The 26,573-nt window shown below is 39.8% G+C and overlaps 1 protein-coding gene across 2 annotated transcripts in view; it reads left to right on the forward strand.

The window, feature by feature from the left end:
• Window positions 1–26,573, forward strand: part of NELL1 (neural EGFL like 1) — a 316,106-nt gene that overhangs the window by 138,802 nt on the left and 150,731 nt on the right. For both annotated transcript variants that reach the window (XM_066551385.1, XM_066551386.1), the window contains exon 13: window positions 14,915–15,040. In XM_066551385.1, coding sequence (XP_066407482.1) covers window positions 14,915–15,040 — 126 coding nt within the window. The remainder of the gene's footprint in view (window positions 1–14,914; window positions 15,041–26,573) is intronic.

Genomic DNA, 26,573 nt, shown 5'->3' on the forward strand with positions numbered 1-26,573 from the left:
CACAGAGGTGCTGCTGGTGTTGGTGATGCACTCAGCTTTGGTGAGTGATGGGTCTGTCCTGGAGCTGGCAGGCCTTGGCTCCATGAACATAGGGGCTGCATCTGGCATCTTGTCACAGAGTCCACCCCCTGCTGCCAAAACTTTGCCATGCCAACTCAGTACAGTGCAATGAGGGTTTCTTTTCTGGAGGGAGGAGTGCGGTACACGTGACAATGGCATAGATTCTGAAATTCTCTTTCTATACTTTCTCAGCAGAAGGAGCTGTTCTGTTTGTTTTGAGAAGGATGACCACCTTTGGAATGTGATACAAGGGTGTTTGACTGTTCTGGAAAAGTAATGTTTTGTGCTTTTCTCCTGTCAGTTTTACAGTCATCTTGGTCTTGTGTTCCAGCCCATCAGCAGGAGCTCTAGCCTGTCCATGTTGTTCTCTAACATGTATGTGTATGTTAACATCTAGGCCCTTACTTCCCTCTGAAGCTCAGTTTCATCTCCTCTTTTCCCAACAGTAAGGAAATGTCTTTTATTTTGCCAGCCTTGTTACTCTGAACCTTTTTGAGGCTCTCCCTTTGCTTTCCATCAAAGGGCAGACATCCATCATAAGGAGGGAAATACAGGCAATGTCTTCTCCCTTCACTTCTGTTTGCAGCAATCCTAGAAGTGTTGTTATTCCACTTGTGGGTAAAGTGGAGGCTTTCATGGTCCCTACCTTTCTGGAGGTGATTCTTTTGCTGCTGCTGTGCAGGAAAGCAAAGGATATTCAGGACAGTGACACGGGCACAGAGCACAGGTTGGTGGAACAGTGTGCTAAAGTAAGAGGTACTAAATGAGTACTAATGTACTAAAGTAAGAGGTGTTAATTACTTTTTTAAACACATTTTTGTCTGGAATTTAAGCTTCATGTAGTACTCTGCAGCAACTGGGTGTGTTGGGGGACCAGGTCCCTCCAGTGCCTGCAAGCTCTCTTCTGCACTTGGCAGCTACAATTATGCTGGTATAGGCATTGATTTGCATCAATGAGAGATTTGTATTCTCAGTACTTTTTTCATTTACAAAAATTAGAACTTTGGTGCAGGAAAAATCTCAGAGACTCTTCAAAGTAGGGTCTTTATTATATAATCTCATGAATTCTGTGTGGAGTAGGTTTGCTTTGACAATTATCTCTTCATGTTTTTCAAAGTCCCTAGCAGTGGGAGTGTGTTTTCATGGCATCCTGTCTGGCTTTACTCTGTGGGTGACCTCATGCTGTGTGCCACAATGTGATGAGATTACATTGCTGTTAATAAAAACTCAACAAGAGCTTGAAATACATGTGGAGGGAGGTGAAGGCATTGGAAACCATTGGGATGAGGAGTATTTTGCATTGATTTTGGTATTGACTTTCTATCCACAGCTTGTCTAGTTTTGCTGTCTTTATTTTTTTTATCATGTATTTGCAACTAATGTAGAATTACCAATGAAATCAGGCCAGAATTTGCTTCTTAATCAAGATGATGAAAATGCATTAGATATCTATAGAAGTTCCCTTCTTTATATTGATAATGGAATCTCACATGGTTTTCATAATGGTTCTCTGCAGAGACAAAATACATGAATGTTTCATCAACAGCAATTTAAGAGTTACAATTTTGCTATTAAATAAAGTTTAATCTAGCATAAAAATTTGAGTCAGAACACAGCAATTGGAATCAGTAATGCTCATTCAACCTTCCTTTTCTTTCTCTTCATTCAGGGTGAGATCTTTGTTGATTCACCTTCCTCTGCAGTGTACAAATAAGTAGATACACACAGAGACTATTCAGTAGGTTGGTTCAAAGACCATTTCTGGGCTTTCAACAATTCATTATTCATTTCTGGGCTTTCTGCTCCCTTTCACTGGGATTACTTTAACCTATGTTAAAGTATGTCTTTGGCACTGCCCTGCTGTGCAGTCCTGTATTTCACAGAGAATTTTGCTGGGTTTTGGAAGAACTTTTGGTAAAAGCCAGCCATGGCCATGCTGGAATTGGGTCTTATTACTGATAACATGCTCTGAAATTTATGAAACGATGCTGGCAATAAAATAGTAATTCACTATCCCAATTAGCAACATAATGCTGCCTCTGTTCCCCATCTCTACTCCCAAAGGTGTGCTGTGTCCTACAAACTAAACCCTGCTTCTGGAAGGCTCAGGAAGCTTGTTTGCAGTAGGGCTCTTGGCAGGAGGGCACGTGCCCCCCCAAGGTTTTCCATTAAAGCGTGGAGGAGGCTGCACATCCCTCACATCCCATGGCTTTCCTGGCTGGCTCTGCACCTCTCTGCTCCAGCCTTTCTTGGTGCTCTGACCACTTGCCTTGGTGGAACCCAAGGGAATCTGTGCATGCATTCCTCAGCAGCTGACACTGAGAAAGGAAATGTGTCTAAAACATGTATTGCAAAACACTCCATGATGATGGGCTATGTAGTAATTTAGATGAAGAGTTACTAAAAATGAAATATTAAGGACGTGAGTGTTCCAATTTCTTCTTTTTTTAACTGCAGCTAAGCATGTAACTATGTTATCAAAGGGGAAAGCATTAAATCACCAGTTCAATTTCATAGCCAAAAGCAAAGCAATTAAAATAAAATTCATCCTAAGTGTTGAGGCAGGACTTTAGGTTGCAGGTGAGGAAAATTTTTATGATCAGCTGTTGGATTCCCCCCACCCCTTCTTACTGCTCCTCTTACTTGTTTCACCTCAGGTTATGCCTAAGGAATGCAGTACTATTGCAATTTCCAGACCAGAAATGCCTCCTTTAGTAACTAGTGCTATAAATCACACCTGATTATCATATTTGCTGATGGGAGATCCATCTTGCACTTTTCACTTATGTCAATTAGGATTGTGTTCATAGGGAAAAATATTTATAATATCTAAAATTAGGTGGTTTTATTCTGCTGATGTTTCATTGTTTATTTTTACATTATAGATGAAATTAAATTTAAAAAGGCACAGACAATAAGACTAGATTGCATAGCAAGGATGTGGAACACTGAAACGTGTTTAGCATGGCTCTGAGGGATCCTGGAAAGGAACTGTTTTGCAATGATCCATAATTTCCTTATCTGAATATGATATTAGTCTTTATCCTCTGTGGAACGTGATTAACAGGGAATGATCTGGAGCCATGAAAATAAACCAGTAAATCCTCTATCATGTGGAAGCACCTGGTTTGAGTGAGGAGGCAGTGCTGCCAGCTCAGCAGCGGTGATGACTCTGCCACTTCACTGCTTCCTCATGGATTTTTCAGCAGAGCTGGATAGGGGAACAAGATGTGATGGAAACAGCTGAATAATGAATTGCTGAAAAGATGTTAAGAGAATAGTTAGGAAAATGAAGGCCATAAATAGAGAAGATAGGGCACAGTTGGTGTTTGGCAGCGTGGGACAATATTGTTCTGCACAAATAGTCCTTGAGTGAAAAAATTGCTTCGGTGCAAAATTGTGGAATATTAATTGGAAATGATTTTTGCTACTAACATATTATCTATCTCATTTATTGTGACAATATATACCTAAAGTCATTACAAAATACTAGACTAGTAGTTGTCCAGGGGCTTTTTCAAGCATGATAAAGACACCACCCCAAAAAAGCCCCATACAGTTTTCATAAGCATTTAATTTTTCAGAGAGCTACAGCATCCTTCAAAATGCCACAATAAAATGTTGCTGTGGGCACAGGGATTCTAGATCAATTACATGGGCAGCCTTCTACAATTCATCATTTGAAGATAGCATCTGTGTGGATTTGAAAGAGTAAGCCAGTCAATATGGCAGGATGTATATAGAAGGAGAAAAACTGGGTAAGAGTATTGGACAAAAAATAGAGAGTGAAAGAAAAATGGTGGATGATGGCATGACACACATGCTGATGGAATGAGATATTTACTATAATTACTCTCAGTATAATGGCATGAAGAAAGAATTGCTCATTTTGATATAATGATCCATTGTTCAGCCCCAGCCATTAGTAAAATCAGATGGAGGGGGTTGAAAAGGTAAGGTATGAGCTGGATGAAAATGGATAGAGTTATTTCAATGTATTGTACTGCTTGGCTAATACAGGTAAAGGGAAGATCAGAAAAAAAACAAACCCTCATCTCTTCCCTTCCACCCTCCCTCTGTGTAAGCATTCACTGGTATCTCTCAGACTGTTTGGAAAGATTAAAAAATACCAATAAATAAGGGGGTGAATCTGTTACAGAAATCTTGCATTCCTTTTTTTTGGATAGCAGAATTTATTTCATCATTGCTTGCTGAGATCCAGGAGTTTCTTTCAAAAGTGAAATCAAAGCCAAAGCAAGCCTGGCTTTGGGAGTACATTTATGTAGTAAAGTAGGAGCAGTCATTCTAGGGAACAGAGCTATTTTCCTGAGAAGGAGGTGATTATTTTGCTTTGTTTTCTAATGAGCAATAATATATTTGTGAGCAGTAGCAGCATAACCTTTTATTTGTAGTAGACTTATGTAATGGTGACTCTTACAGCTAAGCATGCAGTAGTTAGATTTAGAATGAATTCTTGTGCATTAAGAGCCTTTGAAGAAGAAAAATGGGTGAAAGAGTGGTACTAAGGAAGAGTACTACTAAGGGAGAGTAGTCCAGTTAGATTTATTACATATAACTCTTCCCACTTCTTTCCCTGGGGTAATTTGGTGAGGTTTCTATCCTGGGCTCTAGCCAGGGCAAAGCAGTTAGGTCCCTCTGTGTCCCAGGGAAGCAAATTGTGAGCACCACTTCTGTAAGGGAAGGGCCTTCCCAGATACTGACATATTTGTTGGTCTGTGTGGATTTGTGAGGGAACACGCTCAGATCAGACCCTGCCATTGCTCCAGGTTTCAACAGGGGGGTGGTGGGGAAGTGTCCAAATCCTGATTGCAAAGCCCAAAGCTTGCAGCAGATTGCAAATCCTGATTGCAAACCCCAAAGCTTGCAGCTGATGGCAAACCCCAAAGCTTGCAGCTGATGGCAAATCCTGATGGCAAACCCCAAAGCTTGCAGCTGATGGCAAACCCCAAAGCTTGCTCCAGATTGCAAATCCTGATTGCAAACCCCAAAGCTTGCAGCTGATGGCAAACCCCAAAGCTTGCAGCTGCCTGGGGATGTGCTGTGCTGGCAGAGGGTGACAGAATAGCTCACCATTTACTGTTTTCCTTACCAAACCATCTTGGGGGGAAAGGATTGGTGTGATAAGCCTTTTTTCCCCCACTATCTTCTCCTCAGCAGCTAGGAGATTGCAATAACATCTCCTGCTTTCTAGAAAAAATATACACCATACCTGAGGCAGGACAGGAAAAGCCAGTGGTTTTTGATGTTTTCGGTGCTGTTTAATTTCTGTTGCACTGCCAAACGTGATTATTATGGTGAATTTAAGCAATATTTTCTTTATTGGCTACATGTTGCAATGCCTATGCAAGCATTTATTATATCTACAAGGAACACCAACATTTTGCTTATCACATCTGTAGAAATGTTTATTTATTCCTAAATTAACACTTGCAGAGTAGCCTTAAGAAAACTCTTCTGAAAAAGATAACATGTCCAAGTATGATTATTTACTACCTTTGGAAAAGTATGGCTGATGGATGAAAGCATTTACAATGTAAAATATTGAACACAACATCTTTCATAAAAATAATAAAAAGAACAGCAATTTTGGAGCTGTTTTTAAGATAAAATATGCATGAAAAAACCCTAACATCATTATGAGACTTACAGCTACATGAGTTTATTTCTCATTCAATATTTTTTATAAGAGAAGCTTTCAAAATGCATTCTATTTGAAAGGCATTCTTTTTCTGAGCTTCTCTCTTACCTTTCACTGAATTTAGCTGTCCCCTGCTGCAGAGTGCTTGGCACCATTGCCAGGACCATGGCTCTGACTGTGGGTAGAGAGAGCCCAGGTCTCTGCTGGTTTGTGATGTAGTGCAGTTCCTGGGGGATACAGCCAGAGCTCTATGACCCCTGAAATCTCCTGGGTGCAACTCTACAAAGAGCAAACATCTTCTCCTGCAAAGTTCTGACACCCACCAGCTCCTGCAGGGCCAGCCCCAGTTTATATGGGATTACCTCCACTTTAGTTCAAGTGGTCTGGTTATAATCAGCAGAAGTTGCAAAGGGTCACAGAATGGTTTGGGATGGAAGGGGCCTTACAGAGCACCTATTTCCAGCTCCCCTGCCATGGGGAAGGACACCTTCCCCTAGAACACCTCCAGGGATGGGGCACCACAACCCCTCTGGGCGTGCTGCTCTTGCCTCACCACCCTCACATGAAAGAATTTCTTCCCAATGTCTAATCTAAAGCCACCCTCTGTCAGTTTGAAGGCTCAGAATGAAGCAGTTTCTCAGTATTTCTCATCTACCTGTCATTACATCTTGCTCTTTGCAGAGCACTTAATACAGTTCAAGAGGCAGCAGTCATCATTGTCTTTTTTTTTTTTCCTTTCTGAAGGACACCAGGTCGTTTCCCTGAAATACAAAATTCTTACTTCAAGCAGCTGCTGGTATTCCTGAGTATGTTCAAATACCTGGGGGTGTCCAAGAACCTGTGTGCCATAATGTCCATGAGAGGATGCAATGAATGTTCCTCGGAATCCAGGAATCCCTCACAGCAGAGTGTCCTCAGAGGCATCATTGACCTGCCTTGATGGAGTCCAAGGGGCCAGGGAGTAGCTGGAGAGCAGGGAAGGAAGGTGGCACTGCCTTGGGTAAAAGTCCTGAATCCTGCTGGCCAGGCAGGCCCCAAAATGAGAAGTGACTTGCTTGTTACATGGTCTCTCATAAGCCACTGAGGGGAAGAGCAAATCCAGCAGCATCTTTGATGAAAAATCCTTACACCCACTCAGGCACACTCCTTAGTAGCCTGTTCTGCTGCTGTGCATTCTAAATAGAAATATCAGTATAGTTTCAAAGAATAATTAGAAGGAAAAAATTAAAAGGCTTGAGTAATCCCAGATAAAGCAATCTTTTTAAACTTCACTTAGTTCTAAACATCACAGCAGCTGCTACAGCAGAACAAGCAGAATTTTGACTTGTTTTTCCTAGTTGCTTTGGCATGTTGGAGCAAATGACTGAGCTGCTGCTGTTAGCCAAAACCTGTTTCCCCAAATGTTTCATTCTGCTTTCTGTGATTATTTTTAATCTGCATTCTCTTAAGCTGTGTTATCATATGTGAATTCTGGCTGCATATTTTTTAAAATGACTTATTTGCAACTGTCAGAGATACCTTATGAATAAATTATCAACCATCCCTAAGAGCTATAGCTGCAAACATTTTAAAGAAAGTATTAACTCTGTGAACATTTTCTATTAATGTATTTGTCAAATGAATGCACTTAGGGTTAAGAAAACAGTTCCTTTATGTTAAAAACAACACCACATTACTTTTCTTTGATATTAACACATCAATGGCAGCTTTTGAACTGATTGAAATGATCTTTTAGGAGAGATTCAATTTAAATAAACTGGTTTATCCTAAGAGATCTCAAGGTTCTTTGGGACCCTCCCACCAAACCAGTGCACATAATTTGCCAGTGTAATGATGGAAATGATGGAAAGCATAAAGGAGAGTGGAACTGCAAATTTTCAGTTTTCCTTAGAGAGAAGCAGAATTTATCAGCATAATGAAAGGAAAAAACTTCTTGCTGAGAGGGACACTAGGTTGTCTGAACAGCAAGATTTTTAAAGGGATTTTTAAAGGGCTGAGTGCTGCCCTTCAAGATAGGATTGTGTTGTTTTGAGGAATGATGACCAAAAAAGACTATAGATGAAATTCTCTCACTCCAGAGAGTCAGGGAATTGGTCAGATCATTGCAGATTCAGGCTGTGCAAATCAGGTGTTTTTTTAAAATTTTCATTTTTTCAGCAAAAAGTCATAAGCTCAAGTAAAGAAGCTGATGACTTGTGTATTATTGTAAGCAATAACTAGGATGGAGTAGGGATTGTGTTGTACCTAGGAATTTTAACATCTAAGGCTTCCCTAGGACAGAGTTCAGGAAACAACCACGTTCCTGAGCAGTTTACTACTGTAGCTGAGAAACAGGTAGCAAAATGTTGTGATCTCTTTTTGAGAATAATCAGTTTCTTCCTTGAGTGTGAATGGTGAAAGTATTTAAGCTTAATATTGTTGAAATAAAGACCAGGAACCTTCCCCTGAATTTTTATTTTTGGGGGAATGCTTTTTTGAGGGCTGGTCTGCACTGGAAAATGTGACTGTTCAAGTGTGATTTGCATGAGAATCTGTGCTTTAAAATACTTATTTGTTTAGTTGTTTAACCTGATAGTTGTACAGTTTCCATCCCTAGAGCAGCAGTTAAATAGACAGAAAGCAGATTTGGAATATTGATCCTCTTGCACTGATCATTAAGTGGGTACATCAGTGTAAAGCACTTTTCTGCTGTGTGCAGAGGAAGAGGCTGCACCCTTTTAATGATGCTCTAAAAGTCAAAATGATAATGCTTCCTGATATTATTATATTGATAGTTATTTTATTGCCTTTGGATTCCCAGGTGATGCTACACCAGCCCTAATTTATGAATGCATTTTTGACTAGTTAGTTACTTAATGACATTAGGCTAATATTTCTCAGCCCTGTTGAAAGGGACATTTTTCTTTGGCTCATCTGCTCCTCTTTTGGGCTCTTTGCCTGCCTCTGAATGGGCAGTAGCTCCATCCCCAAGGCAGAGTTGTGCTGCTGCCCTGCCCTGGAGGAGATGATTTGCCACCATGGAAGCTGGTGAACAGTTGTTGGTAAACAGTTTTAAGGCCAGCCTAAACATTTGCTGCCAGCAATGAGTCTCGTCTCACTCAGGCAGCTGGGGGAGGCTGAGCTGCTGCCAGCTCATGGGGAACTGCTGACTGCTGTGTCTGGTGCTGTATGGCTCCCTGAGGGTTCTGGGGCACAATCTGAGAAACCAGGCTGGTGCTAAAGGTAAAAACCAGGTGTGGGCTATGTTAGAAGCATGAGATGTATGAGAAAGGAGACAGGCAGAGGGAGGATGAAAAGGAAAACTAGAAAGGCAAGTGGAGCTGAAGTCAAGTGAGTTTGACAGTGGAAAGGAGATAAGAGCAGGGGAGGGCAGAATCAGGGAGAATCTGGAGAGCAGGCAGGTATAATGAACAAGGAGCAGTAAGCCAGTGCAGTGGAAATGGCATGTGTTCATTTTAGCAGAAGCACAGGGTGGCTGAAATTTTAGGACCTGTCTCGTGCTCCAATACTGCTGCTCTCTGCTGTTTTGGACACTTCATTGATATGATTCCATCAGCTTGTGAACATACTTTAAGGTTTGACATTACTTAAATAGTAACACTGTTTGATTTCACATTTTTAAGAACCCTGATTATGTACACCAGGGTCTAATACTGTTCAAGTAAATGCATAGCGCTGGCTGGAATAAAAAGAGGGGAGGGGAATCCTCCCCCGCATTAATAAACATGAATTAGACATCAGAGCTTTCTGCAAAGCTGGGGTTTTTTTCCCTGTTTTTGATTTTCTGCCTTTGCTTCCCTACAGAGTTCCCAAAAATTCTAATTTTATTTGGTATAGTCCCCAACTGGAAAGCGAGTAACTGGGAGATAGCTGCAAATGGAAAAATTGATTATGATAAAAACCATAATCTGTTACTGCTCTGGAACACTTCATAGTTTGTTTCATTTTGTTTTGATTTGTATGTTACTGTCTTTCAGCAGTTAAACTGAAAAGGAAGCCCCAGACAACAGGTGATGACAATACTGATGTGTAAAGGGATTATTGTTAAGTGCATGGAAGGAGTGGTGTACAATTCCAGAGGCAGAGATTGCTTTGTTTCAGAATTGTTCCCTCATGGTTATTACAGGACTAACAGTTTAAAAACCAATAGTTCCATTTCACCTTGGGCTGAATGGACAGAACTGCCATTGCCATCCATAGCTATTGTGCCTTCTTTACAGCTGAAATTATTTTGGTTTGATGTGACTTATTGGGGAGGACAAACAATAAAGAGATGCTCTAGTTGAGATCTGGTGTCTTGTTGTCATCTTTATCATCACAGATATGTAGTAATGGGATTCTAAATCAAGCATAAAGAGGCTTAAGTGGTTTGGACAGTTAGTAAAGTACATTTGCAGATGAGAAAACCTCTTTCCTTGGTTTCCATGGTTGAACACCATTTGTATTGTCTTCCCCTCCCACCTGGTTTCGTTGGTTGGTATGAGGTGCTGACCTGTCAGGTGCTGAGCAGGCAGCTCCTCTGAGATCCTGTCCTTGTGTTTTACATCCCAGTGTGCTCACAGCACTGCTGAGTGCACTGGCACAGCCAGTGACAGGTATTTTATTATTGCCTCTGAGCTGACATTCTCTGTTTATTGCAGCAGAGTCATGGAGATGCTAATTAGCTATGGGGTGTGCAAGGAGAGCTCTGCACTGATGGTGAACCCTGCTTCACTGGCTGCTGGGGAGACACTGGAGCCCAGTGGTGTCCCAGTCCCTTCCCAGGCCAGCCCAGACCTCGGTGAAAGCTGGAGCCCAAGTGTCTCTGTTGGTGCAGAGTGTGAGCTGATGTAGGTGGAAGCTGCCGATATGTGTGTGATAATTATGCTGTGCCAAGTCTCATTTTAAAGACCATAAGTATACCTTTTTAAAAGAAAAACAAACTACTTCACCAGCCTGGAGAGAAGCATAAATCATGTATTTTTGTCACCTCCAAAGACCACTAGAAGATGAGCTTTAATATTTCAAATGCGACAAGCAATCCATACACATGAATCACAATTTGAGCTCCATTACAGCTGAGCTGATATATACCACTGTGTGCTTTATGGCTTTTACTCTAACAATATTAAGTAAAAAACCCAAAGCTTTTTGTGATGAATACCTAACCTTTTACAAGTATTTGTAGCATTGTGGTCCAGAGCAACAGATTTAGTGTTGCCCTACAGGCTTTAGTAAGAAAATTCTGCTGCCAGTTTTGACCTCTCAATATTGTTCTCTCTAAAGAAAATGCATGTATTAGTGAAAGGCTAATACTGCAAAGGTAAAAGAAAATCTGAAATGCTGAAAGGGTTTATGGAAAATGTAACCCCTAAAGATTGCAAAGACAGTTAAATAAATGAACAAAGTTTGAAGAGACAGATCTTTTTTGCTTTTATTTTTTACTTCTGCTTTCTTTGTTAGGCTCAGGCTTTTTCTTCCTGGGCTCTGGAACTTCTGCAGTGACCCAGTGCCAGATTTTCTCAATTTTTCTATTTATAGTCAAGTCATCACTTGAAGTCGTTAGTCTCCTTTTGAGATATTCTCTCATGGCAGTATTTTCATGTAGGCAGTGAATTTTCTTTTTATCTCTGGGTATTCTCATATTTTTTGTTGCAGCAACCTGGGCTGTTTTTGCAATGAATCTAAGTTCAAATTCCTTCACCTCTGAGACTTTTAATCCTCTCACTTCCCCTTGGGGGAATAAAGAGAAGTGTAGTGAGGGAGCAGGAGATGAAGGGTAGTGCATAAGGTTAATTTTCAGGTGAATTCTTTGCTGGTTTGACATTCTTGCTTTCTTTGCAGACCTCTTTTCATTCCTTTTCCTTTTATGCTAGAAAATTATTAGATATGCAAGAGCAAAACTCCTCAAAGCTATGCTCCAAAAGCCTATTAAAAATAGTCTGCAAGCAGATCAGTGTGAACACACGTCAACACCTGAGAGTTTCCCAAGTGGCTCATGCACTCAGTGGTGTGATAACAAGACATGTGGGAGGATTTTTCCTGGCTTTTATCTTTCATATACTGATGCTCCTGACTTTTTAAAATTCATTTCATCAAGTGGCACTGCAACTGAAACAACAGAAATGCAAGAACGAGATAGTTTAAGGTGTTTGCAGTGGTATACAAAGTATTTTGCCTCCAGGCCATCATTTCTAATTCATCCCAAGTTGGCAGCAGTCAGAAAGTGCTGCCAGCTGCCAGCTGTTTGCTGGCCAGCACAAAGAGATTTAGCTGGTAGCTCCTGCTGGACAGATGTCTGTAATGTAGAAAGCGTGAGTGTAGCTGGCATGTGTTTCATTTTCAGAGCCTGGAAAATGGGGGTGCATCTCAACTGCAGCTGCCTCAGTTTAGGAAGGTTGAACAAGATACCTGGTTTTAGGTAACCAAGAACCCAGCATGTGCAGAATTAAACTTCCCCCCACCCCATTCTGGGGCTGAATGCTGCTGTTCTGGTGCTGTTTCCACAAGCACGGTGTGGAGGGAGAAGGGACACTGTAGATGGGGTGCAGAGGGGTGTGACAGGAGGCTGCACTGTGGGGTGGCCGCTCCACGAGCCAAGGAGGTTCTTCAGCTCTGCTGGCAATTGATACCTTTCCAGAGTGTGAGCAATCAATAACAAAAAGAAAGGAATAGGGGGAAAAATGTCTCTGATTCATCGTTCCTTGTGTTGGACATATGTAACACTAGAATTAATATTTTGAAAACCATGAATTACTTCATGTAAAATCTGCGCTGCTAAGCAGAAAATCTATCCTGCTGAGAAAAAAATAAAGTGTACACAATTCTTCAGTGTAATATCTGGTTTTGTCAAAAAGGAAGGGAGAAGATGTTACAGTTTACAATATGACAGAGCTCTGAGATATTTAAACAGGCACATAAATGACAGGTTTGAGTCACTGTTGTGAAAACAGTTTTGGATTTTGGATTTGCAGCAGCAATAGAGATTGCTTAAGCAGAGACATGAGGTCAAACTTTTGCTGCTCCTTAATAATGTTTTTTTTTTTTTGCTTTGACGTGATGCAAACCATAAAATGGGCTTAGGTGACTGGTTCAGTCTCCTTGTGTGACATGTGGAGGTGGCAGAGAGCCCTGGCCAGTACCTCCTGCAGCAGCTGTGTGTGTGTGTCCAGGGCATTGCCAGAGCACTTGGGTGAGTCTGGAGAGGTGAAGAACTCACTGTGCAACTGGGCACTGGAATCTGCTCCGGCAGATTGCTTTGCAGGAATTAAAAAAAGAAATAGCGTTTCATGAAGAACAGTGGGAAGGAAGACATTGCTATGATACAGGAGTTTTAAGGAATTTTCTTACTGGAATTTATTTATTTAATTATTAAATCTATTATTTATAGATTATCTATATTTATAGATTTATCTATATTATTATCTATATAAGATATATATTATGTTATCTATATAAGATATATATTATATATGATATTATCTATATATTAGATATATAATATTATCAATATATTCATTATACAAATAATATATTAGATATATATCTATAAATATGAGATATATATTAGATACATTATATAATATTTATATTTATATTTTTATGTATCTTTATTAATAATCTATTATCTGTAGATTATCTATATTATTACCGATATATTTATAGATTTATCTCTTATTTATAGATTTTATCTAATCTATTGATTTATTTAATAAATCTATTTAAAGTAATATTTTTACTAAATTTGCCTTGTTTTTCAGTACTAGTATTTAAACAGATTGCCTTTGGCTTTGTAAATGGAATTTATTTTCTGTAATGTCACGTTATTAGATATATATGTCACGTTATTAGATATATATTATATTATCTATATATTAGATATATTATATATATAATAGATATATATATTTATTAGATACATTATATATATAATATGTATTAGATATATATTTTTATTAATAATCTATTATCTATAGATTATTTATATTATTACCGATATATTTATAGATTTATCTCTTATTTATAGATTTTATATAATCTATTTATTTATTTATTAAAACTATTTTAAAGAGAATGTTTTACTGAATTTGCCTTGTTTTTCAGTACTAGCATTGAAACAGATTGCCTTTGGCATTGTAAATGGAATTTATTTTCTGTAATGTCACATTATTATATATATATTATATGTGACATTATTAGATATATATTATATTATCTATATATTAGATATTATATATATATAATATTAGATATATATCTATATATTAGATACATTATATATTATATATATTAGATATATTATTATTAATAATCTATTATCTATAGATTACTCTATATTATTATCTATATATTATAGATTTATCTCTTATTTATAGATTTTATCTAATCTATTTATTTATTTAATAAATCTATTTAAAGGAATATTTTTACTAAATTTGCCTTGTTTTTCAGTACTAGCATTTAAACAGATTGCCTTTGGCGTTGTAAATGGAATTTATTTTCTGTAATATCACGTTATTAGATATATATGTCACGTTATTAGATATATATTGTCTATATATTAGATATATTATATATATAATAGATATATATTTATTAGATACATTATATATATAATATGTATTAGATATATATTTTTAGTAATAATCTATTATCTATAGATTATCCATATTATTATCTATATATTATAGATTTATCTCTTATTCATAGATTTTATCTAATCTATTTATTTATTTATTAAATCTATTTTAAGGAGAATTTTTTACTGAATTTGCCTTGTTTTTCAGTACTAGCGTTTAAGCAGATTGCCTTTGGCGTTGTAAATGGACTTTATTTTCTGTAATGTCACGATATTAGATATATATTGTATTATCTATATATTAGATACATTATACATATAATAGATATATATCTATATATATTAGATGCATTATATATACGATATATATTAGATATATAGTATTATTAATAATCTATTATCTATATTATTATCTATATATTGTAGTTTTATCTATTATTTATAGATTTTATATAATCTATTACTTACTTATTAAATCTATTTTAAGGAGAATTTTTTACTGAGTTTGCCTTGTTTTTCAGTACTAGCGTGTAAGCAGATTGCCTTTGGCGTTGTAAATGGACTTTATTTTCTGTGACGTCACGTTACTCATTTCACTGAGTCTGACTGTAGCTTCCCTGGGTGTTTTTGTCCTGCAGACATTGATGAGTGTGCTGCCAAGATGCACTACTGCCACGCCAACACCGTGTGTGTGAACCTGCCGGGCTCCTACCGCTGCGACTGCGTCGCGGGCTACGTGCGCGTGGACGACTTCTCCTGCACAGGTGAGCTTCAGCTGCAGCCCGGGCACTGCCACGCTTGTCCTGTGGGAATCCCCACCTTCTGTCCAGTCCCAAAGGCCACTCAGCAGCTGGCCCTTTGCCAGGATGACATTTAGGCACAGGTAGGGTGGGTAAATGTGGTAGGAAGTGCCTTTCCCCTGTGTGGATGCTTTGGGGTTAGCTTGGGAGGTGGCTGAAGAAGGCCACTGAGGGCTCTTGCCAGCCAAGACACAGTCCCTGTGTGTCCCACATCTGCCTTCTGGGTGAGGTGCAGGGGCTGAGATCATGTAGGTTGTGAGAAGAAATAAGACTGTGGTATTTGAGGTCCCCAGGACGAAGGAGGAATGGAGAATCTGACTCCATGTTCTCAGAAGGCTCATTTTTATTATATGATATTATATTAAAGAATGCTATGCCAAAACTATACTAAAGAAAGAGAAAAGGATACAGACAGAAGGGTTAACAAGAATGAATAATAAAAACTCATGCCTGACTCAGAGAGTCTGACACAGCTGATGGTGATTGGTCATTAAGTCACAACAATTCACATGGAACCAATCAAACAATGACCAGTTGGTAAACAATGTCCAAACACATTCCAAAGCAGCAAAACACAGGAGAAGCAATCAGATAATTATTGCTTTCATTTCTCTCTGAGGCTTCTCAGCTTCCCAGGAGAAGAAATCCTGGTGAAGGGATTTTCCAGAAAATGTGACAGTGACATAAGATTTCATCAGCTGTGGTCTGAAACTGGTCAGTGGAGTGAAACATGAGAAGTTACATAGGAGGAGAAGGTTTCTGGACAGACAAACATGCAAAACAAAAATGGAAATATGTAAAGTTCTTAAATCCAGCTATTGTTAGGTGGTTTGGAAATTTTTCTATTGTTCTTAATGCTGAGAATTAAAGTCTCAGGAACTATGACCTGTTGTTTAGAAAAGACAGCAAAGGATAGCATTAGACAATGAATCTAGTTGGTGTTTTTAAAGATATCTACCTGTAAATGAGCTCTAAAAATTCCTAATGGAAAGTAGCTAGGGCCTCATTGCCATTTAGGGGTTTTGAAGAAACTCTTTCTGGGAGTCTCAGAAAAATGTGAGAAGCTGCTGAGCTGCTCATCCCAACTCTATCTATCTGAGTAACATCTTTCAATGACAACGCTCCAGAAAGTCTGATTTTGGGATTATTTTGATGGTACACCTGTCATGCAAAGGAGGAAAATATTAGGTAGGTTTATGGAAATGGATATAAATCAGCTTGACACATGTTTAGAATGGTGTTGGGTGAGCTGTTCTCTGAAGTGGAAAGATGGCACAGGAATATTCAATATCAGAATGATTTTCAGCCTGGAATAACTACATTGTAAAGTATGTTATCCTTAGGGAAGGTCATAGGAAATGTTGACTTTCATGATGACAGCATGTCTTTTAGCTAATATTATATGCTTTATGAAACTGTAGGAAAGTCCTGCCCACCTCTTGAGAGATGCTGATACTAAACAGCTGTCGGGAAGCTGATTTTTATTTTGCCCAAAGAGTCATTATTTCTGTGTAATCTGTCTCTTTTCACTTTTTCTTGATCTTTTACAATGTGACATGACAGATTCAAACCTTAAATTCTGTGCTGTGTGAGATATCAACCTTCACAGTGATGGGGAGAGTGGTTTTGATAATCTGACTCTTTCTTTTCCATGTATGCTCAAATAATTTCCTAATGTGCCTTTCTTTCCAGCAAGGTACTATCATTAGGCATGCAAAGGGTTGAGCAGGAAAGGTATTTGTGATACACCCAGAAAGTGTGAAATAGCAAGACAAGTTGCTTGACAGTAATGAGGGAACATTCACTAAAAGTGCACGCACACAAAGAATCCAGAGCAGGTAAAAGAACAGATAATGGAATGAGAGAGACAACTATTTCTTGCAGGTTTATTTTCTTGCAAAAAACACTTCATTTTTGACACGGTCGTTAAAAAGCACAGCAAGTGTGTTACATAGATCAGGAGAAACTTGGTTCATTGCCTGTTGTATTTAGAAATAAGTGTTTGTTATAATATTAAATGGAGTAAGGATAAAGCCTGTGCAATAGAAGCACTAATCCTGTCTTTGTATTTTGCTTAAACAGACTTTGCATTATGCTTAAACAGACTTTTAGTAGTAATAGTAATGATTAAAAAAAAATCAATTAAAAAAAACCAGGCAGGAAATACTTAAGTAATTTCCCCTTATACTGACAACAAATGTTGAGCAGTCACCATAGACTGTAGCTATTACTCAGGTCTTTAAAATTTTGTTACTCTTTATTCAAACCGAATAGATGAGAAATTTTCTTGTTATTGAACTATGTATTTGAAGACAAATCTGAAAGCCTGAGATGGGTTGGTGTTTTGATTAAAATTGTGTGTGTATGGGGTAAGGCTCTGATGGGTTCAGGATAAAGATGAAGTTTCAGATGTAAGTGCTTGAGGCACATGCATGTATTGCATGTATTTTGTACACTGCTGAGCCCAAAGCAGAATTTTTCTACAGAGCAGGAGGTATCTTGTTTTGGGCAGCCTGAGTCTAGTTCATCAAGGTGTAAAGTTGAGCATTTGAGCAGTTCTGTGTGTTGCTGGGCAAGCATATGCTTGGTGGCTGATCCCCCAGCTCTTGTGGCTTTCAAAAGGTGGAAAGTATGTGGAAGGTGTAAATCTCTGTATGGAAGGTATAAATCAGAAACAATTTCTAAGCTGAATGAAATGTTTCCATTTGATATTGAGGGGATTTTATCTTTATAAAAGGAAATGGAGTGATTGCTGGAATGCTATGTCAATTTGAATTGAGCAAAATAAAATTCATTTGGCTATTGATGAATTTTAAATATGCTGCTTCCAGTATTTTCTTTAAGGCACTGGATCTTAGTGAAATTAAACTAATTTGTACAGACTTGATGTTGCTGAAAGTTTTTTTCCCCAAAACAATTTTTGGATAATAGTTTCCAACTGTGAAGTAGAAACTTCTGTGGTTATCAATAAGGAGCTGCTGTGTTGGAAGATGTGCTGACTGCACAGGAAATGCACTCATACAAACAGAGTGACTAAAACATTATTCTGGATGAAGTCTACCATGATATTAAACTCTCACCTATGACTGAAAATCAAGTGCTGACTATTTTGATAAATAATCAGTGTTCAGTCTCATGTAAGGAGAAGACCTGGGATGATGAGACAGATTAGTCAGCCTAGCAATAACTTCAACCTGTGCTCACCAAGAAAGGAACATCAGTGGTTTTCTGCTTACCTGTTCCTAGGGCTTTGTGCACTGAATGTTAATTAACTTGTTGAGTGAAAGATGGTTTTATTAAAAAGAGTTACCCTGGAATAGGAACCTGCTTTTCAGTCTCTTCCTGTGGCACTGACAGATTGTTTATCTGTTCTCTAGTAAATCACAGTCTTGTCCATTCTGAAACTGGCAGGAAGATTTGCTGCTCCAGATGTTCTCATTTGCTGGAATCTACTGATTTAAAGCGTTTGATTGATTCTCACATGTATTGGCCCTGGTTGCTTGTTGAAAAATTAATTCTCTTGGGTTGATTTCCTATAACATAGCAGTTTGGGAGTTTGCTTCAGAAGTGCATTATTTCATTTTATGCTTTTAAAGCCTTACAAATTACACAATAAGAATATAATACTTTTATTTTTGATGGGCTTCATCTGTTCTCTGGTATCATGTTAAAAATTCATGCATATGATTTTCTGTTTGAAACTAGAATACATAGTTCCTAAATCTCACTGCCATTCAATCAAGTATGCTAATGCTTTTTCATCTTAATAAGCTATAAATTACCTGGAATGACCACATATATCATGCTGCTAGGAAGGGAAAACAGTGTGGGTAGGTTTCATCTCTCTTTGCATAAGGTTGGCATTTTCTATGAAGACAATGATCACAAAAAAGATTCCTGGCCTTTAACAGCTATGATAGCCATTTAAAACATAATGGCTAATTTTGCAATTTTCTTCTTGTGTCTGCATGGAACACCAAAAACTGTCTCAAATCCTGCAGTCATTCAAAGAATAAGTTTCATTTTATTTGATCACTACTGGGCTTGAACACTGTATTTTGTTTGACTTGGGGTTTTCTTGTATGCTTGTGTTTGTTTTTTGTTTGTTTGTTTTTTAAAGAATTTACTATGAATATTCACTGATTATGTCATAAAGCTTAAAGAACTTTTCAAATGAGAGTGCCAGGAGATTTTTCATTCTCTATTTCCATGTGTTACTCACAGCCATTCTTCTAACTGAAGAAGCCTCCTTTGGACTTGGGAATGTCTCAGCCCATTTTGTCCAAGTTTTATCTTTTCAAGAAGTAGAAATAGAACTTTCATGGAAAGTTATCTGGCCATCCAACATGTCAGGAGTAGCCCTTCTGTCAAAATATGGTGAGACCTGTGCAAGCATCCTCCTCTTCATGCACCAAAGCTATGCTGGCAAGATGTTTTTCTCTGTGAAAATGATCCACCTCCACATTTTACTGGTCTGCATGGTGTTTCAATAGTGGACTGTGCTTTTACCCTCTTTCAGTCCTCATTTGCTGTGATGACGTTCCCAGAATTTCTTTGACCTTTGGTTTCTCGAAGCAATGAGTCACTAAAATATTTGTGTGTTACTTGCAAAAAATAAGTCTTTATCTACCAGAGAAAGAGGAAGTATTTTCAAAACACATAGTTCGGTATTCTAATTCTGTGAAAAAATAGATGTTACATAGAAATATAATATTTAGAAATCTTAGAATATAAATCTTAGTCTTGAGTTTATATTCTAATTTGATTTACAGTATGGGTAGAGAAGAGGAGGTAAGAAAAGCTAATGATTTTGACTGGTTAAACTGTAACATCCATCCTGTGTGATTTCTGGGCCCATATTCAGTTTTGAATGTACTGAACTTCTCAGAACAAGCCCTTCTCCATCACGTTATTAGAAAAGTTGTGCTTAAAGCATAGAGGAATGTAAGAGCTCTGAGAAATCTCATTTTCAAGAGAAAAAACCAGAACCTCTCCTGCTCTTCCCTTCTTCCCCTCCCCTGTCTGTGAAAGGCAGCTCAACTGCAGAAGGTCCCTGCTATGGTTAGAACAAATGCTCAAATTGTTTGCTATTACTAAAATTGATGCCTTAGTATTTTTGTTGCTGGGCTTTACCTGTCAGGTTCAAGGTGGTGCAGTTGACCCCATAATGATGCTAATAATGCAGCAAGTTTGGCTAGAGTGAAGTGGCAATCTCAAAGGGCAGGTTAGTGGCCTCACATCCAGAATCAGTGTGTGTGTGTTTGTAAAAGACCTGAATGAAAGCCTTTAGGCAGGCAATTGATAATATGGTCACTCTTTGAAAGATAGTGCTGTTTTCTGGAATCTAATCTAGTGACCTTTTCCACTATTTCTTCTTTGTGAACTGAATTAGCATTCCAGAAAGCAACCTTGTTATTTTTGGTGTGGCACTTGCACTTTCAAAGTGCTGCACAGGGTCTCGGGTGTTCAGGGAGGTCAGTAAACAAATGTTACAGCTGCTCCTGTGATGGGCTGGGGCTGGTGAATTGAGAGGTTTGTCTGAAAACAGCACTCTGGGGCAGCAGGCACTGCAGGCAGGTCTGTGGTGGAATAGTTTTCAGGTTTGTTTTGTGCTAGAGCTCTCTTTAGATCTCGCTGTTCTAAAGGATACCATTAGGATCTGGCTGTAGTGGGGTGACCCTGTCTGCATTCCTGGTACCCACCAAAGCCTCTCTGTCTTTTCCCTGTGCAGCTGGGTAGGGGAGAGAAAATATAGCAGAGATAAAGTTAGTTTCAGATGAAGACCAGGAGAGATTACTCAATGTCTTGGTTTGAAAGGACAGGTGTCTGCTAAGGAAGGCAGGAACTTCCCTTGAAATGAAGAATGTAAACCCCCTCCCTCTGAATTGTTATAATTTTGAAATTAAGACACTCTCAGGCAAAGATCTGGCAGTAGGAATGACACTTTTTTATCAGGGAAAAATAAAAATAAAATAAAAATGCAGTAATACAAAACAACACTGACAGAGTCAGAATGACCTGACTCCCTGTGGGTGAGGGTGTTGGCAGCAGTCCCATTCCATGGTGGCTGCAGCCCTCCAGGAGTGACAAATGTGGTTCTGGTGAAGCAGTGATCTTGTAAAAGGGTGGAGTTTTCTTTTGAAGGTCCAGTAGTGGTGTGGATGGGCCTGGTCTCCCTCTGGGAATCTAGTGAAAAAGAAAGCTGCTCCCCTGGGAATGCAGTGGGCAAAGGCTGCTGTGCTGTTCCAAATCTCAGATCATATCCAGGTAGGAATGCTTGGCTCCTCCCCGCGGGCAGAGCATCTCCCCATGGGATGGTGTAATTTTATCAGCCATACAGGGACACTCACTGGCCATGAACAGAAGATACTTTCTGGAGGGAGGATTGGTTGTGGAAGAGATAAAGAAAACTGTAACAGGTGGCCCAATGAAGAGAAGATAACTGCCCCACATCAAACAGATGGCAATAGAACACACACCCCAGCCACATCTTGCATTTCCAACCTAAGACACTCACCAAATACTGTCATGGGCAAAAAAGACTCAATTTAGAGATATTAATTGAATTCATTACTAATGAAATTGGAGCAGGATAATGAGAAGTAAAATCAGGCCATAAAACCACTTCCTCCCCATCCCTCCTTCCTTCCGGAGCTCCTCCCACCAGTGGTGCAGGGAGGTGGCAGTGGGGCTATGGTCAGATGGTCACTGTGACATTGCTCAGGGACAGGAGCCGTTCCCCTCCCATGGGAGACAGTTCTCCATCACCTTCTCCAGCATGAGTCCATCCCAGAGGCAAGGCTTCTCCAGAGTGCTGCAGTGTGGGTCACTGCTCCATGGGGTGCAGTCCTTCCAGGACAGGCTGCTCCTGTGTGAGTTCCTCACAGGGTCACAAGTGCTACCAGGAAACCTGCTCCAGTGTGAGCGCCTCTCTCCACATGTCAGCAGATCCCTGCCAGAATTCTGCTCCAGGATGCGCCTCCCATGGGTTCCCAGCCTCCTCTCAGGCATCCAGGGGCTTTGGTGGGAGCTCCTCCATGGGCTGCAGGTGGATCTCTGCACCCCTAGGGCCCTCCACGGCTGCCTCACCCTGGGCTGCCCCACAGTCTGCAGGGAATCTCTGCTCCAACACTGGAGCAGCTCCTGCCCCTCCTTCAGCCCTGACCAGGCTGTCTGCAGAGTTGTTCCTCTCCCATATTCTCACCCTGCTCTTCTCTGGCTGCAATTACATCTGAGCAATAACTTTTTGTTTTCTTCTTAAATCTAAGAAGCATTATCATCATTCTTGATTCAGCAGGTCCATCCTGGAGCTGTCTGGCACTTCTGGACATGGGGGAAGCTTCAGGCAGCTTCTCACAAGAGCCACCCATGTAGATCCCCTGCTACCAAAATCTGGCCTCACAAATCTAATACACTTGCCTAATAACCACATAATTTTTTATAGCATCATAGAATGGTTTGGGTTCTAAAGGACCTTAAAGATCATCCAGTTCCACCTCCTCCTGCCATGGGCAGGGACACTTTCCACTAGACCAGGTTGCTCAGAGCCCAACCTGGCCTTGAACACCTCCAAGGATGGAACAGCCACAGCTTCTCTGGGCAGCCTGTGCCAGGGCCCCATCAACTTTGCAGTGAAGAGTTTCTTCCTAATGTCTAATCTAAAACTTCCCTCTTTCAGTTTTAAGCTATTTCCCCTTGCTCTGTCACTATGTCTCCCTGTAAAAAGTCTCTTTCCAGTTCTTACAGGCCCTCTTTAGGTGCTGGAAAGAGCTGGAAGGTCTCCCTGGAGCCTTTTCTTCTCCAGGCTGAACAACCTGAAATCTCTCAGCCTGTCTTCATAGGAGAGCTTCTGCAACCTCTGAGCATCTCTGGGGGCCCCTCTGGACTCTCCATCAGGTCTGTCCTTCTCATGTTGGGGCCCCAGAGCTGTGCACAGGGCTCCTGCTGGGGTGTCACAAGAGCAGAGGGAAGGCACTTCCTTCTCGACCTCCTCCTCACAGTGCTCTTCATGCAGCCCAGGATGTGGTTGGCTTTCCAGGCTGCAGGTGCACATTGCTGGGTCATGGTGAGCTCCTCCTCCACCAGCACACCCAAATCCTCCTACTGAAGGCTGCTCTCAATCCATTCTCTGCCCAGAGAGAGGGCATTTGGCCTGGGTGCAGGACATGGGCTTGTTGAACATCATGAAGTTCGGAGGTGCACACCTCTCAAGGCTGTCAAGGTCCTCCAGAATGGCATCCCTTCCCCAGCTTGATGTCATCAGCAAACTTGCCAAACTTTCCTAGAAAAATGATGAAAATATCAATTGTGTTGGGGTCATAATGATGTCACTGTTTATAGAATAGGGGTCAGATATTTAACACAATAGGTTTGACTGGTGTCGCCGTGATATTTTCTGAAAAATCCCTTTGGCAGGATTTCTCTCCTGAGAAGCTGAGAAGCCTCAGAGGAAAAGAAAAACAAGAATGATCTGCTGCTATGGAATGCAACAGGTGCATCTTTGATTGGTCCATGTTGGTTGTTTCTAATTAATGACCAATCACAGCCCAGCTGGCTTGGATTCACTGAGAGTCATGAGCTTTTGTTATCATTCCTTTCTCTTCCTTGCTTGCCTTCTGATGAAGTCCTTTTCTTCTATTCTTTTAGTATAGTTTTAATATCTCATTTTCTTTAATATAATATATATCATAAAATAATAAATCAGCCTTCTGAAACATGGAGTCAAGATTCTCATCTCTTCCCTCATCCTGGGGCGCCTGTGAACACCACCACAGGCTGGGGCTGAGCCCCTCAGGTAGATCTGGATCCCCTGATTCTGCTTGGAACCAAAATATGTTTCCTTCTTTGAAATTCACTCTGTCACAACAACTTGAAGACACACCATGGTCTTTCTTGGAGCCCATTGTGATCTGTGTGCATGTCACTGCACATCTTCAGGACAGCACTCAGGCATTTTCAGATGCACTTGGACATTGGTTGTAAGCCAACCTGAATGGATGATGCTTTGCTTCTGTTAACTCAGCAGACACAAGATATTTTTATGCTGATCTCTACTCAACTGAGTCCTTTAATGGGAGGTGCTCTGAGGCAAGGCAGGACTCAGCTCCTGGTGCTAAGCAGGACTCCTTTGTTTGACCTGCAGTCAACAGCAGCTCTGTTCCCAGACCTGTGAAGGGAAATGTGATTTAGTTTGAGGTGCCTTGAAATGCAGAAACATTTGTTCCAGGTCCCTTGGAGGGCTGTTGGCCGAGTTGAGCAGCAGGTAATGTGTGTGCTGGTGGGCATTGCCTGCATCAGAGAGCATTTCTTTGCTCTGCAGGACAAGTCAGCAGCAGGCTGGAAGTGTATTAAATCAATCCAGCACAACAGAAGCTGAAGCAGCTGCACACCAGCTGACTGACAGCCACAGAGGTTTTGGCTCAAACCCCATTAACACAGGAGAAAGCTTTCAGTGGCATTCATTTTGGCTTTAGATAAGTCCCACAGAGAGATAACTGCTGCACTATTGCCATAGGGAAGCTCTGTCTTTAACAATACTAAAAAGGCTGATTCCTCTGTGTTGTCAGAGAATGCTGTACTAACACAGATAATGTGGCTTCTCAATGCATCCCTTGAAGCCTGAGAAGTATTTAATTGCTCTTTTGGAAAAGGGAAGCTGAGGCACAGAGAGTTGGAGCATTTTAGCCAAATTCATGCAGACACAGTGACAAGCATTGGGGAGTCTAGTAAAGAGTCAGATAAATTAAATATGGGAAAAACACAGACTTAGAGCAGCAAGAATTCAGTGAACAGTGAGGTTTATTTTTATAGATATTGACATTTTCACAAGAAACAATAGCAGTTCATTGAAGCACAGTGTGCATGAGCCCTGAGTAACCATGTGGCCTTTATGTTATAAATCTTCTCCTTCCTTTTTCCATGCAGTTTTGTAACATCTTTTGTTGCTTTGGAGCTGAATTATTCCCCAGTCCTCTAATTTTAAATGCCATGTTACATTCTTTTGTTCCTGACTTCACCTTCATTTTATGGGCTTACTGGGTTTGACTGCAACATTTTTTACATTCCTTCCTTTAAAAAAATAGCACAGGAAAACAGAATATTACTTGCTCCTAAGTACTTTCAATCTGAGGAAAAAAAAGTACTAAAAATGCAATATTTACAGTGATTTAAATTCCTCACTGGCAAATAGTTTAATTAAACATCTTTGTGCTTTCCTGTGCTCTAGGCATGGAAGTGTTGCTAATTTGTCCAGAGTAGTTGGTAATCCTTTCAAGTCCTTTTGACACATTGATTTTCTGTAACTTTATTAATACTAAAATTAATTAAACAGCTGACCGCAAATCATGCTGATGGTTGTATTTCTTGACATAGGCATAATTAGCATTTTTACATTATTTCTTAGCTGCAGCCTTTTGTGCTGGTGTATAAACTGTCATAAAAATGCAGTGTTTAAAATTGTTTTGCCTATGTATGTTCATGCTTATGCATAAACTTAAGCATTAAGCATAAAAATAATATTATATATTTAATACTCAGTCAGGATTAATGAACGAAGCTGTATATCTAAAGAGACATCAAGGGCAAGCCATGTCTCCTGGCCAGCATTTGTCCTGAGTTCTCTCACTGAAGGATTTCTCCTTGATAAATAGGACTAAATCCATTTTTATGGCATAAGAACTCTACATTCCTAAATGTGGCAATTCCTACAAACAGTCAGGGAGGTGAGGGATAGAAGGAGAGCCACCACGCTCATTTCTTAGTGGGAATGTGCTATCTCACAAACATGCAGCAGCTGCAGGATCGATGCCAGTGGCTGGAAGCAAAAAGCTCTCATGTTTTAGTCATCTGCTCCCACAGTAAGGGAGAATGCCTTAAGGAGTGCAACTTGCTTTTCAGAAAGAGTTTACTCAATCAAGTTCTGATCTTTTTGGAGATATAACTGCCAGGGTTTGTCATCTCCTTTGTCCAAACATGTAAAAAATTTCCCAATCTCTATTCTGTTTGTAGATACCATTTGTAACAAACTCTTTGTTCTTCAGACACAGAATTGAACTCTCCTACTAAATCAAGGAAGTAACTGAATCATAGAGAAGGGCATCAGGCTCACCATTCCTCAAGGCAGGATCCATGGACTCTGAAACATCCTTTGTCTTATCTGTTCTTAAAAAACACAGGCAATTTCACTGAGGGAAACACTTTAATTCCCTTTTTGTGTGTGTCCCCCCTTCCTCAGCCCTTTAGAAAGGTTTCCTTAATGGCTCCCTTAAATCTCTCTTGCCACAGTTTAAGCCTGTCACCTCTTGTCATATTCTCAGTGAACACAGTGAATACTTTGACCTTTCTATTTGCACTCCATTTTAATATTTGAAATACCTTTTCATGAGTATGCTTTAATCTTCTCATCTGAAACCTAAAAGCCTATTTTTAGTTTTGGGGCTGAGCAGTACAGCAATACTCGAACTCTTCTTAACTTCACATCTTCTTTTGAAAAGATTCT

This window comes from Molothrus aeneus, chromosome 6 (genome assembly GCF_037042795.1).
Source record: "Molothrus aeneus isolate 106 chromosome 6, BPBGC_Maene_1.0, whole genome shotgun sequence".
Lineage (NCBI taxonomy): Eukaryota > Metazoa > Chordata > Aves > Passeriformes > Icteridae > Molothrus > Molothrus aeneus.